At 43.8% G+C, this 16,975-nt stretch overlaps 1 protein-coding gene across 1 annotated transcript in view; it reads left to right on the forward strand.

The window, feature by feature from the left end:
- Positions 1–16,975, forward strand: part of LOC137347477 (uncharacterized) — an 85,922-nt gene that overhangs the window by 51,554 nt on the left and 17,393 nt on the right. The window contains exons 10-12 of the mRNA XM_068011923.1: positions 11,459–11,555; positions 15,937–16,082; positions 16,831–16,887. Coding sequence (XP_067868024.1) covers positions 11,459–11,555; positions 15,937–16,082; positions 16,831–16,887 — 300 coding nt within the window. The remainder of the gene's footprint in view (positions 1–11,458; positions 11,556–15,936; positions 16,083–16,830; positions 16,888–16,975) is intronic.

The following is a 16,975-nucleotide window of genomic DNA, read 5'->3' on the forward strand; positions in this document are numbered from 1 at the left end:
CCAGGAGCTCAGATGATTGACCTTCAACAACCACAACTATCCTCCTTTGTGCTAGGTATGACTCCAACCAGCGGAGAGTTTTCCCCCGATTCCCATTTATTTCAGTTTTGCTAAGGCTCCTTGATGCCATACTCGGTCAAATGCTGCGTTGATGTCAAGGGCAGTCACTCTCACCTCACCTCTTGAGTTCAGCTCTTTTGTCCATGTTTGAACCAAGGCTGTAATAAGGTCAGGAGCTGAGTGGCCCTGGTTGAACCCAAACTGAGTGTCAATGATCAGGTTATTACTAAGCAAGTGCTGCTTGATAGTACTGTTGACAACACCTTCCATCACTTTAATGATGATCAAGAGTAGTCTGATGGGGCGGTAATTGACCGGGTTGGATTTGTCCTGCTTTTTGTGTACAGGACATAGCTGTTCAACTTTCCACATTGCCACCTCCACATTGGATAGATACCAGTGTTATAGCTGTACTGGAACAGCTTGGCTAGGGGTGATGGAGCATCCACAACCCTCTGGGTAGAGAATTCCAAAGATTCACAACTGGAGGGATGGTGCAGGAGGGAGGGCTTCAGATTCCTTGCTCATTGGAATTGGTTCTGGGGGAGGTGGGACCTATACAGTTCAGATAGGTTGCACCTGAACAGAGCCAGGACTAATGTCCATGTGGAGCACTTTGCTAGTGCTGTTAGGGAGGATTTAAACTAACTTGGCAGGGGTGTGGGAACCAGGAGGTAAATTTTGAGAGGGCAATCAAGATGCACAGAGAATTGGGCAAGACAGATAACACTGGAGTAGGACATAGTAAGGCATTAAGTGGGGTCACTGTAAGAGGGAGTGTAATATGGTCTAAATCAGGTTCACTATGCATGCATGTGAATGCACGGAGTGTGGTAAACAAGCTTAGTGAGCTGCAGGCCCAGATAGCCACTTGGAAATAGGATGTCATGGCAATAATGGAGACTTGTCTCAAAAAAGGGCAGGATTGAATATTTGTGGATACAAGGTGTTCAGGAAAAATAGGGAAGGAAGGAAAGGAGGAGAGGTAGCTGTACTGATTAAGAAGAATATTACACTGATAGAGAGAGAGGATTTCCTAGACGCGTCAAGGACAGAATCTTTAGTTAGAGCTAAGAAACAACAGAGGTACCATTATATTGCTGGGTGTATTCTATAGGCCACCGATTAGTGGGAAGGATATAGAGGAACAAATTTGCAAGGAAATTACAGAGAGGTGTAAGAATTCTAGAGTAGTTACAATGGGGAACTTTAATATAGTCTAATATAGACTGGCATAGTAATAGTGCAAAAGGCAGAGAGGGGCAAGAGTTTCTTGATTGTGTTCAGGAAAATCTTCTACATCAGTATGTTTCCATTCTAACGAAGAAGGAGACATTGCTGGATCTGGTTCTGGGGAATGAGGTGGGTCAAGTGAATCACGTGGCATTAGGGGAATATTTAGGGGACAGGGACCATAACATCATAGGTTTAGGTTGGCTATGGAAAAGAACAAGGAGCAATCCAGATTAAAGAGAATTAATTGGGGGAGGGCCAACTTCAATGGGGTGAGAATGGATCTTGCCCAAGTAAATTGGAAACAAAGATTGGAAGGCAAAACTATAACTGAACAATGGATTGCTTTTGAAGAGGAGATAGCTCGGGTAAAGTCAAGGTACATTCCCATGAAGGGGAAAGGTAGAGCAAAAAATCCAGAACTCCCTGGATGACGAAAGAGATAGAGAGTAAGATGAAGCAGAAAAAGGGTGTCTATGACAGATGACAGGTGGATAATACAATTGAGAACCAGGCTGAATAGAGATGGTTCAGAGGCAAAGTGAAAAAGCATATAAGAGCAGCAAAGAGAGAATAGGAAAAAAGACTCTCGGCTAAGTAAAAGGAAATCTAAAAGTCTTTTTTAGGCACATAAATAGTAAAAGGGTTATAAAAAGAGTGGGACTGATTAGGGACCTAAAAGGGGATTTAGGCATGGAGGCAGAGGGCACAGCCATGGTACTAAAGGAGTACTTCGCATTTGTCTTTACCAAGGAAGAAGGTGCTGCTCAAGTCATGGTGAATGGGGAGGTAGTTGAGATACTGGATGGGCTAAAAATAAATAAAGAGGAGGTAATAGATAGACTGGCTGTGCTTAAAGTTGATAAGTCACCAGGACTGGATGAGATGCATCAAAGGAGACTTGGGGAAGTAAGGGTGGAAATTTCAGAGGCACTGGCCATAATCTTCCAATCCTCCTTATATACACGTGCGGTGCCAGAGGACTGGAGAATTCAAATGTTACATCCTTGTTCAAAAAAGGGTGTAAGGGAACAAGCGTATCAACTACAGTCCAATCAGTTTAACCACAGTGTTGGGAAATCTTTTAGAAACGATAACTTGGGACAAAATTAATCGTCACTTGAACAAATGTAGGTTAGTTAAGGAAAACCAGCATGGATTTATTAAGGGCAAATTGTGTTTAGCTAACTTGTTTGAGTTTTTTGATGAGGTAACAGAGAAGGTGATGAGGGTAATGCAGTTGATGTGGTGTACATGGACTTCCAAAAGGCATTTGATAAAGTGCCACATAACAGACTTGTCAGCAAGGTTAGAGCCCATGGAATAAATGGGACGGTAGCAGCATGGATACAAAACTGATTGAGTGACAGAAAACAGAGAGTAGTTGTGAACAGTTGTTTTTAGGACTGGAGATAGATATATAGTGAGGTTCCCCAGAGGTCAGTGTTGGGACCCCTGCTTTTCTTTATATATATAAATGACCTAGACTTGGGTGTACTGGGCACAATTTCAAAATTTGTGAACGATACAAAACTTGAAAGCATTGTGAACTGTGAGGATAGTGATAAACTTCAAAGGGACATAGACAGGCTAGTGGAATGGGCGGACAAGTGGCAGATGAAATTTAATGCAGAAAAGGTGTGAAGTTATTCATTTTTGTAGGGAGAACAAGGAGAGGCAATATAAATTAAAGGGCACAATTCCAAAGGGGGTGCAGATGCAGAGGGACTTGGGGCAAATCAGTGAAGGTTGCAGGGCAGGTTGATAAAATGGTTAATAAAGCATATGGGATCCTGGGCTTTATGATTAGGGGAATAGAGTACAAAAACAACGAAGTTATGATAAACCTATATAAAACACTGGTTCAGCCTCAGCTGAAGTATTGTGTCCAGTTCTGGGCACCACACTTTCGAAAGGACATGAAGGCATTAGAGCAGTGGCACGGAAGATTCACAAGAATGGTTCCAGGGATGAGGAATTTCAGTTACGGGGATAGGTTGGAGAAGCTAGGTCTGTTCTCCTTGAAGAGAAGATTAAGAGGAGATTTGATACAGATATTCAAAATCATGAGGGGTGTGGACAGAGTAGATAGGGAGAAACTGCTCCCATTGGCGGAAGGATCCAGAACCAGAGGACAGCAATTTAAGGTGATTGACAAAAGAACCAGAGGTGACATGAGGAAAAACAGTTTTATGCAGCAAGTGGTTAGGATCTGGAATGCACTGCCTGAGAGTGTGGTGGAGACAGATTCAATTGAGGCTCTCAAAAGAGAACTGGATAATTATCTGGAGAAAAAATTTGCAGGGCTATGGGGAAAAGGCAGGGGAATGGGACTAGGTGAGTTGCTCTTGCAGAGAGCCGGCACAGACACGGTGGGCCGAATAGCCTCCTTCTGCTCTGTAACCATTCTATGATTCTATAAGAAATTTCTCCTAATCTCAATCCTAAATGTTTGGCCCCTTAGCCTGAGACTGTGCCCCCATGTATTAGATGCCCCAGCCAGCAAAAAAAAACTCTCAGTGTCCACTCTGTTAAGCCCCTTCAGAATCTTGTAAATGTCAATTAGATTACCCCTCATTCTTCTAAACTTCAGAGAATATAGACCCAATTTACTCAGCCTCTCAACATAGGAAAGCTCTCTCATCCCAGGGACCAATCTAGTGAATCTTCGCTGTACTGCCTCCAATGCAAGTATATCCTTCCTTATAAATGGAGACCAAAACTGTGCACAGTATTCCAGGTGTGGTCCCACCAAAGCCTTGTACAATTGTAGCAAGACTTCTTTATTCTTGTACTCCAATCCCCTGGCAATAAAAGACAACATGCCATTTACCTTCCTAATTGCTTGCTGTACCTGCATGCTAAATTTCTGTGTTCCTTGTACGAGCACCCTGTTATGAGTGCTTCCATTTTTTGGGTAAATTTTGAAGATTTCTAGTTTAAAACGGAAGAGGAGTCCATGGATTTTCTTTTACAAGGGTCACTCAGAGATCTGGCTTTGAAAACAAACAATTACTGGAAGGATCAAGGAATGCTAAAAACTGTTACTGGAAGGCACCTTTCTTCAAGTAATTACCCAGAAGGGGATGTTTTTGACTTGGGGAAGATGTTTACAGAGAAGTGACAGGTCAAGATTTATAGAGGTCAGGAGACTTGTCTCTTGTGACATTGTTTATCATTTCACTTTGGGCAGTGAGTTAGTATATGGACAATGGTTTGAAAAGACAGTTGGAGAAAACTTGCCAAGAAGAACAAACCACCCCAACTCAGTCTGTTCCAGCAGTTTGAAAAAAGCCTGCCAATTTCTCATCTCTCGAGGAGCGGAAAAACAAGTGTAAGAAGCAGACTGAAACTGTGGCTGCATTCCTACTGTAAGGCCTGTGTCTGAAACCTCTGTTGCTGCATTTCCTGGAAGCCTACCCAAACAGATCTTCAACATCATCTGAAAAGAACTGTTCTAGGAAGATCCCAGTGACCGCCATCTTTACATTTGGGACGCCAAACCCAAACAAAGAACATCTTTCCATATCTTCTCTTTCTTCTTCAAGAATTAGCAAGTATTTAACCCAAGTGTTTTTCTTTCTGTTTTTTTTTGCAATAGAGCTCTAAAATGCAAATCCCTTTATTTTCCTGGTTAAGTGGTATATATGTGTGTGTGTGTGTGTTTTTATGCTTTACTTCATTACTGGTTAAGACCTGTTTTATAATAAACTGATAATTTTGTTGTTTATTAAAGAAACCTGGTTGGTGTGTTTATTCTGGGATAAAAATAGATTCTATGATTGACCGTATCAGTAAGTGGGAAAAAATTAAATGTATGTTGTGACCCGTGGAGAAGTGGAACTAGAATAAACAGTGCACTGTTCCCACCTCGGTCATAACAACACCTCTCTCTGAACATCAACATTTACAAATTTCACACCTTTTAGAAAATATTCTGCTCTTCTACTCTTACAACAAGTGAATAACTTCACACTTTCCCACATTATACTCCATCTGCCACCTTGTTTCCCACTCACTTAACCTGTCTATATCTCTTTGTAGCCTCTCTGTGTCGTCCCCACAGCTTGCATTTTCACTTGCCTTTGTATCATCAGCAAACATTACTCTCTGTCTCTTCATCTAAGTCATTAATATAGATTGTAAATAGCTGAGGCTCCAGCACTGACCCTTGCGTGCTCCACTAGTCACAGCCTGCCAATTTGAAAATTGCCCCTTTTTTGCTTACCCCATGCTTCCTGTCCATTAACCAATCCTCCATCCGTGCTAATATATTACCCCCAACTCCATGAGCCTTATCTTGCCTATTAACCTTTTGTGTGGCACCTGATCAAATGTCTTTTGGAAATCCAGGTATACTACATCTACTAGTTCCCCTTTATCTATCCTACTAGTTACATCCTCAGAAAGCTCTAATAAATTTGTCAAACACAATTTTCTTTTCATAAAACCATATTGACTTTGCCTGATCATACCATTATTTTCTAAGTGCATTGTTAAGACTTCCTTTATCATAGATTCCAGCACTTTCTCGACGACTGATGTTAGGCTAACTGGCTTGTAGTTCCCCGTTTTCTCTCTCCCTCCTTTCTTGAATAGCAGTGTTACATTTGCTAACTTCCAATCTGCTGGGACCATTCCAGAATCCAGGGAATTTTGGAAAATCATAGCTAGTGCATCCACTGTCTCTGCATCTACTTCTTTTAGAAGCCTAGGATGTAGGCCATCAGGTCCTGAGGATTTCTCAGGAAAAGTTCACAGTTAATCCTCCCTCCTCCCTACACCACCCACACACAGACCATCCTGGAAACTTTGGTGCAAGGCTGGGACATATCAGGTTCCCACCCTAATTCCTAACCATTCTGGCAAACTCCTGGGAAGAGAGATGCAAGAGGGGAATGGTCTTATCGCTGCCGGATGAGATGGCGTCAAGCCAAGGTTTTATTCCCCACCTGCGAGAACAGCAGAAGGTCTGAGAGCACAGTGTGAATAAAGCAGCGGTAGAAAGAGAGAGCCCTGTGAGACAGTGGAAGATCCAAGAGCACAGCGAGAATAAAGCAACGGCAGAGAGAGAGAACTATGAGAGGAAACCAAGAAAAAAAATCAAAGTGTTACATCTAATCTTCCTAGATATTGTTATTTAGAAAGACACTAGATTATGTACATGATCCCTAAATCAAGCATATGAGCAGATGTCCTGTAAGTATTGTCTGCCTCTTTAGCCTGACTTGACTATTCTTAATTTATGAAGATGACCACTTAGATGGCTACTTTGCATAAACCTGCAAGCTTTGGGTGGAGGGGAGAATTGGAGTAAATGTTGGGTGAGTTTATAGTTTGGGTGCCATGATAGCAAGCAGACTGTATTCACTAGTACTGGTTCATTGCTGTGTGGATATATTTAAACACACATCTGGAGGAATTCAAGGTAGATGTTTTGATGGGTAGAATTGTGCATTACATTAATCTATTAAGCATGAGAGGAAGTTTTGTCTGGGTGAGAAAGGGAGTACCAAGTTGGCTGCTCCAGGATTCTGAGACCACTTACATTAATGACTTGGATTCAAAAACTCAATGCAGAGTAGCCAAGTTTGCAGATGACAAATGAGGGCTGTGGAATTAAAGGCAACAGTGCTGACAGGAGGAGTCAGACAATGTGTTGGGTAGAACAATGATGGGTGAAATTTATTGCATGGCAGGGGGAAATGATACATATTCCGTGGTGCTGGAGTGGCTAAGTATGACTGAGGGACCTATGAGTCCTGATGACCCTTGAAGCTGCTCTGCATTGATTGCCACATTTGACAATCAATAATGCTGATAAACCACATCACTAGAACATGTCTGGTGGGGGGAGGGGGGGGGTGCGTGTTGTTTGACACCTGGATCTACCTCTCCTTCCGATGAACTCTGACAGTCCTTAGCACCTTAGCAGCTTGCACCTTGGTCCTGTGTCCACTTGATTCTGAAGAACAGAGCTGGAGGCAGTGCAGAAATAACCCAGAAGGTTGACCCTTAGTGACAGAAATGAGTTGACAAAAGACTTGGCAATTGGGACTTTTCAACATCTATAACTACACACACACACAGTGCCAAAATTGGCAGAGCTGTCCCAGAGATTAGTCAAGCATCAGCCTGACATAGTCATACTGACGAATCATACCTTGTAGCCAAAGATGGCGACACAGTGGTATACAGTCAGGAGTTGCCCTGTGAGTCTCCAACATTGACTCCGGACCCCGTGAAGTTTCATGGCATCAGGTTAAACATGAGCAAGGAACCCTCCTGCTGATTAGCCCTTATTGCCATCCCTCAGCTGATGAATCAGTGTTCCTCCATGTTGAACACTGAGGGTAGCAAGGGCACAGAATATACTCTGAGTGGGGGACTTCAATGTCCATCATCAAGGGTGGCTTGGTGGCACCACTACTGACCAGGTCCTGAAGGATATATCTGCCAAACTGGTGCTGCAGCAGGTGGTGAGGGTAAACCTGCTTGACCTCACCCTCACCAATCTATCCGTCTCAGATGCCTCTGTCTATGGCAGTATTGGTAGGAGTGACCACCGCACAGTCCTCGTGGAGAAGTCCGCCTTCCAACTAAGGGATAATATCTGTCATGTTGTGTGGCACTACCACCATGCTAAATGGGATAGATTCAGAACAGATCTAGCAGCTCAAAACTGAGCATCAATGAGGTGCTGTGGACCATCAGCAACAGCAGAATTGTATTGTAACCTCATGGCCTGGCATATCCATTACCCGACTATTGCCATCAAGCCAGGGGATCAACCCGGTTCAGTGAAGCGTGAAGGAGAGCATGTCACAATTGCACCAGGCATACCTAAAAATGAGGTGCCAGCCTGGTGAAGCTACAACACAGGACTATATGCATTCCAAACAGCAGAAGCAGAATGCTATAGACAGAACTAAACAATCCCACAACCAACAGATCAGATCAAAGCGCTGCAGTCCTGCCACATCCAGTGATGAATGGTGGTGGACAATTAAACAACTAACTGGAGACAGAAACTCCACAAACATCCCTATCCTTAATGATGGGGGAGCCCAGCACGTCAGTGCAAAAGACAAAGCTGAAGCATTTGCAACAATCTTCAGCCAGAAGTGCCAGGTGGATGATCCATCTCGGCCTGCTACTGAGATCCCCAGCATCACAGATGCCAGTTTTAGCCAATTCAATTCACTCCACGTGATATCAAGACATGGCTGAAGGCACTGGATACTGCAAAGACTTGTGGGCCCTGACAACATCCCCGCAATACTGCTGAAGACTTGTGCTACAGAACTTGCCGTATCCCTAGCCAAGCTGTCCCCCCAGTACACCTGCAACACAGGCGTCTACCTGACAATGTGGAACATTGCCCAGATATGTCCTGTCCACAAAAAGCAGGACAAATCCAATCTGGCCAATTACCGCCTCATCAGTCTACTCTTGAACATCAGCAAAGTGATGGAAGATGTCGTCAACAGTGCTATCAAGCAGCATTTACACAGCAATAACCTGCTCACTGATGTTCAGTTTGGGTTCCACCAGTGTCATTCAGCTCCAGACTTCATTACAGCCTTAGTTCAAACATAGAGAAAAGAGCTGAACACCAGAGGTGAGGTGAGAGTGACAGCCCTTGACATCAACGCAACATTTGACCCAGTGAGGCATCAAAGAGCGCTGGCAAAATTGAAGTCAATGGGTATCGGGGGAAAACTCTCCATTGGTTGGAGTCATACCTAGCACAAAGGAACTACCAATTACTGCCCCATCAGCCTACTCTTGATCATCAGCAAAGTGATGGAAGGTGTCGTCAACAGTGCTATCAAGCAGCACTTACACAGCAATAACCTGCTCACTGTGCTCAGTTTGGGTTTCGCCAGGAAGGTAGTTATTGATGCCAAACATTTCAGCCCCAGGACATCACTGCAGGAGTTTCTCAGGGTAGTGGCCTCAGCTCAACCATCTTCAGCTGCTTCATCAATGACCTTCCCTCCATCATAAGGTCAGAAGTGGGGATGATTGTGGATGATACTGACGCCGTCTGTGTCCACATGCAGCAAGACCTAGATAACATTCAGGCTTGGGTTCTTAAGTGGCAAGTGACATTTGTGCCACACAGTGCCAGGCAATGACCATCTCCAATAAGAGAGAATCTAACGATCTCCCCTTGACATTCAATAGCATTACCATCGCTGAATCCCCCACTATCAACATCCTGGGGGTTACCAGAAACTGAACTGGACCAGCAACATAAATACTGTGGCTACAAGACTTGGTCAGAGACTGGGAATTCTGCAGTGAGTATCTCACCTCCTGACTCCCCAAAGCCTCTCCACAGGGTACAAGTCAGGAGTGTGATGGAATACTCTGCATTTGCCCGGATTAGTGCAGCTCCAGCAACACTCAAGAAGCTCGACACCATCCAGGACAAAGCAGCCCACTTCGTCGGAACCCCATCCACCACCTTAAACATTCAATCCCTTCACCACCGACACACAGTGGCAGCAGTGTGTACTCTCTACAAGATGCACTGCAACAACCCACCAAGCCTCCATCGACAGCACCTTCCAAACCCGCGACCTCTACCGCCTAGAAGGACAAGGGCAGCAGGCACATAGGAACACCACCGCCTGCAAGTTCCTCTCCAAGACACTCACAATCTTGACTTGGAACTATATCACCGTTCCTTCACTTGTTGCGTCAAAATCCTGGTACGCCCTCTCTACACCAGATGGACTGCAGCGATGCAAGAAGGCGGCTTACCACCAACTTCTCAAGGGCAATTAGTGATGGGCAATAAATGCTGGCATTGCCAGCGACGCTTACATCCCATGAAAAAATAAAAACAGGAGTCATATGTAGGCCACACTGGAAAATGACAGCAGATTTCCTTCCCTAAAGGGGAATTATTGAACTAGGTGGCTTTTTAACAACAATCCAGTAATTTTACAGTCACAATTACTGATACTAGCTTTTTATTCCAGATAAGTTGTTGATTTGATTAATTGAATTTACATTGCCCAGCTGTTCTGGTGGGATTTGAACTCTTGGTTTTTGAATCATTAATGCAGGCATTTAGATTATTAGCACAGCAACATAACAACTATGCTACCATACCCAGACCCACAGCAACGTGGTTGACTCTAAACTGGCTTTTGAAATGGCCTAGAAAGCCACTCAGTTTTATTCAAGAAGACGGCTCATCACCACCTTCTCAAGAGTTGGGCAACAAATGCTGGCCTTACCAGTGATCCCCACGTTCCATGAATGAATTTAAAAAAAGACCCCGCCACTTGAAACATCAATGTTTAAAATGGGCAGTCGCTATACCAGCCTAAAATCAATAACCTGTATCCTTTTGCATTAACAACAATTTCAGTTCCCAGTTATATGACTTAACTGCTCTGTTTATTTCTGGCAGAAACAGCCATTCTTACTAGTTCGCACCTCGTTAATGTGCATTGAATCTAAGCACTGACTGCAGTTAAATAAAGCTTCAGATCAGAGTAGAGCTAGAAACGGTGGGGCAAAACGTCACTCTACAAAAGGAACATTCTTGCGATGCAGTGGAGTCCTGTAATAGCATTACCACGTTATACTGACTATTGAGTAGAGTGCACAAATCATGCTATAAGCGATGGGAATTGTATTCTGAGTAGACTGGATGATTCAGTTGTCTTGTCACCACCACCCCACCCCACCCCCAACCCCACATTGAATGATCTGTTGATGAGGGGCTGGGAAGATGCCCAGGTGACCCATGTTACCTCAGTTGGCTAGATGACTTGCGTATAATGCAGAAAGACGCCAACAGCATGGGTTCAATTCCCATACCTGCTGTGGTAGTTAGTGGAGGCCTGCCTCCTTGCCTTACCCCATGCTTGAGGAGTGGTGACCCTCAAGCTATGCATTATCAACTGTCTTTCTCTAATAGAGAGAGATATGTCTATGGGACTATGGCTAGAATACCAACAGTCAGCACCATGAGGGTGGGCGAAATCATATAGAAGTTGTTTTATTGTAGAAAACTACATCAGATTGACAAGGGGCCAGGAGAAACTGCATGGTCCTGTAGTGGTCAGTTTGACAGTGCTATTGGTCTGGTAATCTCCTCAGCCCTTGTTACATTGCCTAACATCTCCATCCTTTCTTTCAGTTCCTGGAGGGCAAGAGGATGAACATCATTAACCTGGGGACTGTAAAGCGGCAGAAGTACCTCCACCACAATCTTTCTGCCTCCCAAAACAAGACAGGTCAAGGATCTTATTTCTTGCTATTCATTTATTTGGCATTTTCCAGTGAATGTTTGGGAGGAAGTTTGAAAGGGGAGGGGGAATAAAGAAGAAACATTATTTAAACGTTATTAAGCAAAATTCTATAGGTTCTGATGTGGTTCCTGTAGATTGGAAGGTCGCAAATATCACCCCACTATTTAAGAAGGGAGGGAGAGTGAAAAAAGGAATTACAGTCCTGTTAGCCTTACATCAGTCATTGGGAAAATGCTAGAATCTATTCTAAAGGATGTGATAAATGGGCACTTGGATAATAATGATCTGATGTTTGACAAACCTGTTGGAGTTTTTTGAGGATGTTACGAACAGAATTGATAGAGGGGAGTCGGTGGACGTGGTATACTTGGATTTTCAGAAGACCTCTTATAAGGTCCCCCACAGAAGGTTGGTTAGCAAAATTAAAGCACATGGGATAGGAGGTAATATATTGGCATGGATTAAGGATTGGCTAACAGGCTGAAAGCAGAGAGTAGGAATAAATGGGTCATTCTCGCATTGGCAGGCTGTGACTAGTGGGGTACCGCAGGGATCAGTACTTGGGCCCCAGCTGTTCACAATATATATCAATGATTTGGATGTGGGAACCAAATGTAATATTTCCAAGTTCCCGGATGACACAAAACTAGGTGGGAATGTGTGTTGTGAGGAAGATGCAAAGCAGCTTCAAGCAGATTTGGACAGACTTAGTGAGTGGGCAAGAATGTAGCAGATGGAATATAATGTGGAAAAATGTGAGGTTATCCACTTTGGTAGGAGGAATAGATGTGCAGAGTATTTCTTAAATGGTAAGAGATTAGAAAGTGTAGATGTACAAAGGGATCTGGGTGTCCTTGTCAATAAGTCACTGAAAGCTAACATGCCGGTGCAGCAAGCAATTAAGAAGGCTAATGGTATGTTAGCCTTTATCACAAGAGGATTTGAGTACAGGAGTAATGAAGTCTTGTTTCAATTGCAGAGAACCTTGGTTAGAACGCAAATGGAGCACTGTGTGCAGTTTTGGTCCCCTTACCTTAAGAAGGCTATTATTACCATAGAGGGAGTGCAACAAAGGTTCACCAGGCTTGTTCCCGGGATGGCGGGACTGTCCTATGAGGAGAGATTGGGGAAGCTGGCCCTGTATTCTCTAGAGTTTCGAAGAATGAGAGGTGATCTCATTGAAACCTACAAAATACGTGAAGGGATAGACAGGGTAGATGCAGTTAAGATGTTTCCCCTGGTTGGGGAGTCTAGAACCAGGGGACACAATTTCAAAATAAGGGGGAAGCCACTTAGTACTGAGATGAGGAGAAACTTCTTTGCTCAGAGGCTTGTGAATCTTTGGAATTCTCTACACCAGACAGCTGTGGAAGCTCAGTCATTGAGTATGTTTAAAGCAGAGATTGACAGATTTCTAAATACAAATGACATAAGGGGATATGGGGATAGTGTGGGAAAAAGGCATTGAAATGGATGATCAGCCATGATCGTATTGAATAGCGGGGCAGGTTCGATGGGCTGAGTGGCCTACTCCTGCTCCTATGTTCCTATTAACAGTTCCAAAATCGCAACAAAATATTTTCCACATTGATTCACTTCATGCGTTGTAGCGATTGTCAAACCTTTATAAATCATTGGTTAAGCCTCAGCTGGAGTACTGTATCCAAATATGGGCACCACATTTTAGGAAGGGTGTCAAGGCCTTGGACAGGGTGCAAAGAGCTTTATCAGAATGGTGCCAATGATGAGGGAGTTCAGTTATATGGAGAAACTACAGAAGAAGGGATTGTTCTCCTTAGAGTAGAGAAGGTTAAGTGGAGATTTAATAGAGGTGTTCCAAACTATAAGGGGTTTTCATAGAGTAGATAGGGAGAAATTATTTCCACTGGCAGGTGGGTTGGTAACCAGGAGATACAATAAATGAATTAAATTAATAATTAAAATAATTGGCAAAAGCACTAAGGGGTGATGAGGAGAATTTCTGTTATGCAGTGAATTATTATGATCTGAAACCACTGCCTGAAAGAGTGGTGGAAGCAGATTCAATAATAGCCTTCAATCCAGCATTTAATATATATTTGGAAAGGAAAAATTTGTACGGCCACAGGGAAAGAGCCAGGGGGGTGGGACTAATTGGATAGCACTTTTAAAGAGGTGGCATGATGGGCTTTCTGTGCTGCATGATTCTTTGATTGCTTCAATTTTGCTTTTTAAAAAAAAATATATAAAAATTGTGTTCTTTTGATTTATTATGTGAAACAAATATTTACAGACATTTGAATTGTTTGTTGAAGAGGAGGTTAAAAAATGTACTTTACTTTATTCGTTATTGGGTTGTGAGCACGTTGGCTAGGCCAGCATTTATCACCCATTCCTAATTGCTCTTGAGAAGGTGGCGGTGAGCTGCTTTCTTGAACCGCTGCAGTCCATCTTTTTTTTAATTCATTCATGGGATGGGGCGTCGCTGGCTAGGCCAGCATTTATTGCCCATCCCTAATTGTCCTTGAGAAGGTGGTGGTGAGCTGCCTTCATGAACTGCTGCAGTCCATGTGAGGTAGGTACACCCACAGTGCTGTTAGGAAGGGAGTTCCAGGATTTTGACCCAGCGACAGTAAGAAACGGCAAAATATTTCCAAGTCAGGATGGTGTGTGACTTGGAGGGATCTTGCGGGTGGTGGCGTCCCCATGCATCTGCTAACATTGTCCTTCTAGGTGATAGATGTCGCGGGTTTGGAATGGTGCTGTCAAAGGAGTCTTGGCAAGTTGCTGCAGTGCATCTTATACAGGGTACATACTGCAGCCAGCATGCGCTGGTGGTGGAGGGAGTGCACGTTTAAGGTTATGGATGGGGTGCCAATCAAGCAGGCTGCTTTGCCTTGGATGGTGTTGAGCTTCTTGAGTGTTGTTCGAGTTGCACTCATCCAAGCAAGTGGAGAGTATTCCATCGCATTCCTGACTTGTGCCTTGTAGATGGTGGACGACTTTGGGGAGTCAGGAGGTGAGTTACTCGCCACAGAATTCCCAGCCTCTGACCTGCTCTTGTAGTCACAGTATTTATATGGCTACTGCAGTTCAGTTTCTGATCAATGGAAACCCCCAGGATGTTGATAGTAGGAGATTCTGCATTAGTAATGTCGTTGAATATCAAGGGGAGATGGTTAGATTCTCTCTTGTTGGAGATCATCATTACCTGGCACTTGTGTGGCACAAATGCTACTTGCCACTTATCCACCCAAGCCTGAATGTTGTACAGGTCTTGCTGCATGTGGGCATGGATTGCTTCATTATCTGAGGTGTCGCGAATGGTGCTGAACATTGTTCAATCATCAGCCAACATCCCCACTTCTGACCCTTATGATGGAGGGAAGGTCATTGATGAAGCAGCTGAAGATGGTTGGGCCTCGAATTCTGCTATGAGGAACCCCTGCAGTGATGTCCTGGGGCTGGGGTGATTGGCCTCCAACAACCATAACCATCTTCCTTTGTGCTATGTATGACTTCAACCAGTGGAGAGTTTTTCCCCCAATTCCCATTGACTTCAATTTTGCTGGGGCTCCTAAGAAGAGCTTCACAACAAATCACAGGCCTGGGGAGTTCCACAATGTATACTGTACCCCTGTATATGGGACTGGGTCCCCACTCCTGATCCCTGATACAGCCAACACTCAACTGGGACCTCCTTATTGGCACTAATGTGTGAAGACAAAATTTGGCCGAGAGGTGATGAACTCTTTGGTCAATACCTCGTTTTTTTTTGCGGGGATGTGGATTTTCCGTAACACTGCACCATTCGGCCTGGGTTGGATGTGGCGTTTGGCTTATCAGAAAATAGCCATACCCTGCCATCCCATTTGTCTCTCCATTAATGCCAGCGGCAGTGGGAAGGGGAATCACAGAGATTGTACCCGTGATTTTACAATAAACCACATGATGCCAGGCACTGGAAGTCACTGTCTGCAGAGGTTTAGACTGGTTACTGGGGCCGGGCTCCACCGGCAAAGTAATTGCCTTGGGAACTGCAGGGGCTTGGGGAGTTTGTGCGTAGTGGTGATAGTAATATGGCATTCAGAATTACACAGTTGTGAAACCTGCCAGTTTTTAGCATGAATCTTAGGAGATTTAGGAAATACATGAGATTTAGGACAAAAGTCAGCAAAATCTGAAAACAGCGACCTTATTTCAGATGTAAATATAAACAGAAAATGCTGGAAGCACTCGGCAGGTCAAGCAACAGTTGTGGAGAGAGAAAATCAGAGGTAACTTTTCAGATCGATTATAATCCATTATAAACATGCCTCAAATCCAGGCACATGTAACATGCAGTAATAAACGTAATATTTAACGGCTTTATATTGTGTGTGTGCAGGATCTGAGTGCCAACTTTCTCCAGTCTCTTCTGCCAAAGTTGAATGTACCCAACAAAGCCCGTACCTCTTTGGAAGGGAAGTCGAGATGGTTTCAACTCATGATCCAAACTTACATGACAGCGTACAGCACACTGATGTTAAATTGGTGAGTTCTCCGCTCCTAATCACACAAAATCCAGTCCCAGATCAATCATGCAAGCATTGAGTGCCTTGCTTCCTTGGTTATTGAGTGGTGAGAGATGTTTGTGAAGGAAATATACACGTGATGTATATTTACATACATTGTGTGTAAGGGATGCTTTACTAAAGTTAGTGCGTGTGGTTAAAACAATGTCACCATAGCTACACCTGTGGCTAGCCAGTGATTTGTATTGGACCACACTGGTGTAGGAAACTGAAATCTCATGCAGATCCTGGTCTTGAGCTGCATTGTTGGTATATTGTAAAAAAAAAAGCTTCGCTCTGTATCTAATCCATGCTGCCTTCAACATCGGAGAGCTTAATGGACAATGTAGAAGGAACATAGAAAATAGGAGCAGAAGTAGGCCATTTAGCCCCTCTAGTCTGCTCCGCCTATCCCTTGATATCTTTAATAGCTAGGAATCTAGCTACCTCTGTCTTCAATATACTCAATGACTGCGCCTCCACAGCCCTCTGGGGTAGAGAATTCCAAAATTTCGCCAACTTCTGAATGAAGAAATTCCTCCTCAACTCAGTCCTAAATAGCCTCCCTCTTATTTTGAGACTGTGTTCTAGACCCCAGGCAGGGTAAACATCCTTCCTGCATCAACCTTGTCGAGCACTTTAAGAATTTTATATGGTTGAATGAGATCACCTCTCATTCTTCTAAAAGCTACAGAAACAGGCCCAACCTTCTCAATCTCTCTTCATAGGACAATCCCGCCATCCCAGGAATCAGTCTGGTGAACCTTCTTTGCACTCCCTCTATGGTAAGTATATCCTTCCTTAGGTAAGGAGACCAAAACTGTACACAATACTCCAGGTGCGATCTCATCAAGGCTCTACACAATTGCAGCA

This window comes from Heterodontus francisci, chromosome 32, assembly GCF_036365525.1.
Source record: "Heterodontus francisci isolate sHetFra1 chromosome 32, sHetFra1.hap1, whole genome shotgun sequence".
Lineage (NCBI taxonomy): Eukaryota > Metazoa > Chordata > Chondrichthyes > Heterodontiformes > Heterodontidae > Heterodontus > Heterodontus francisci.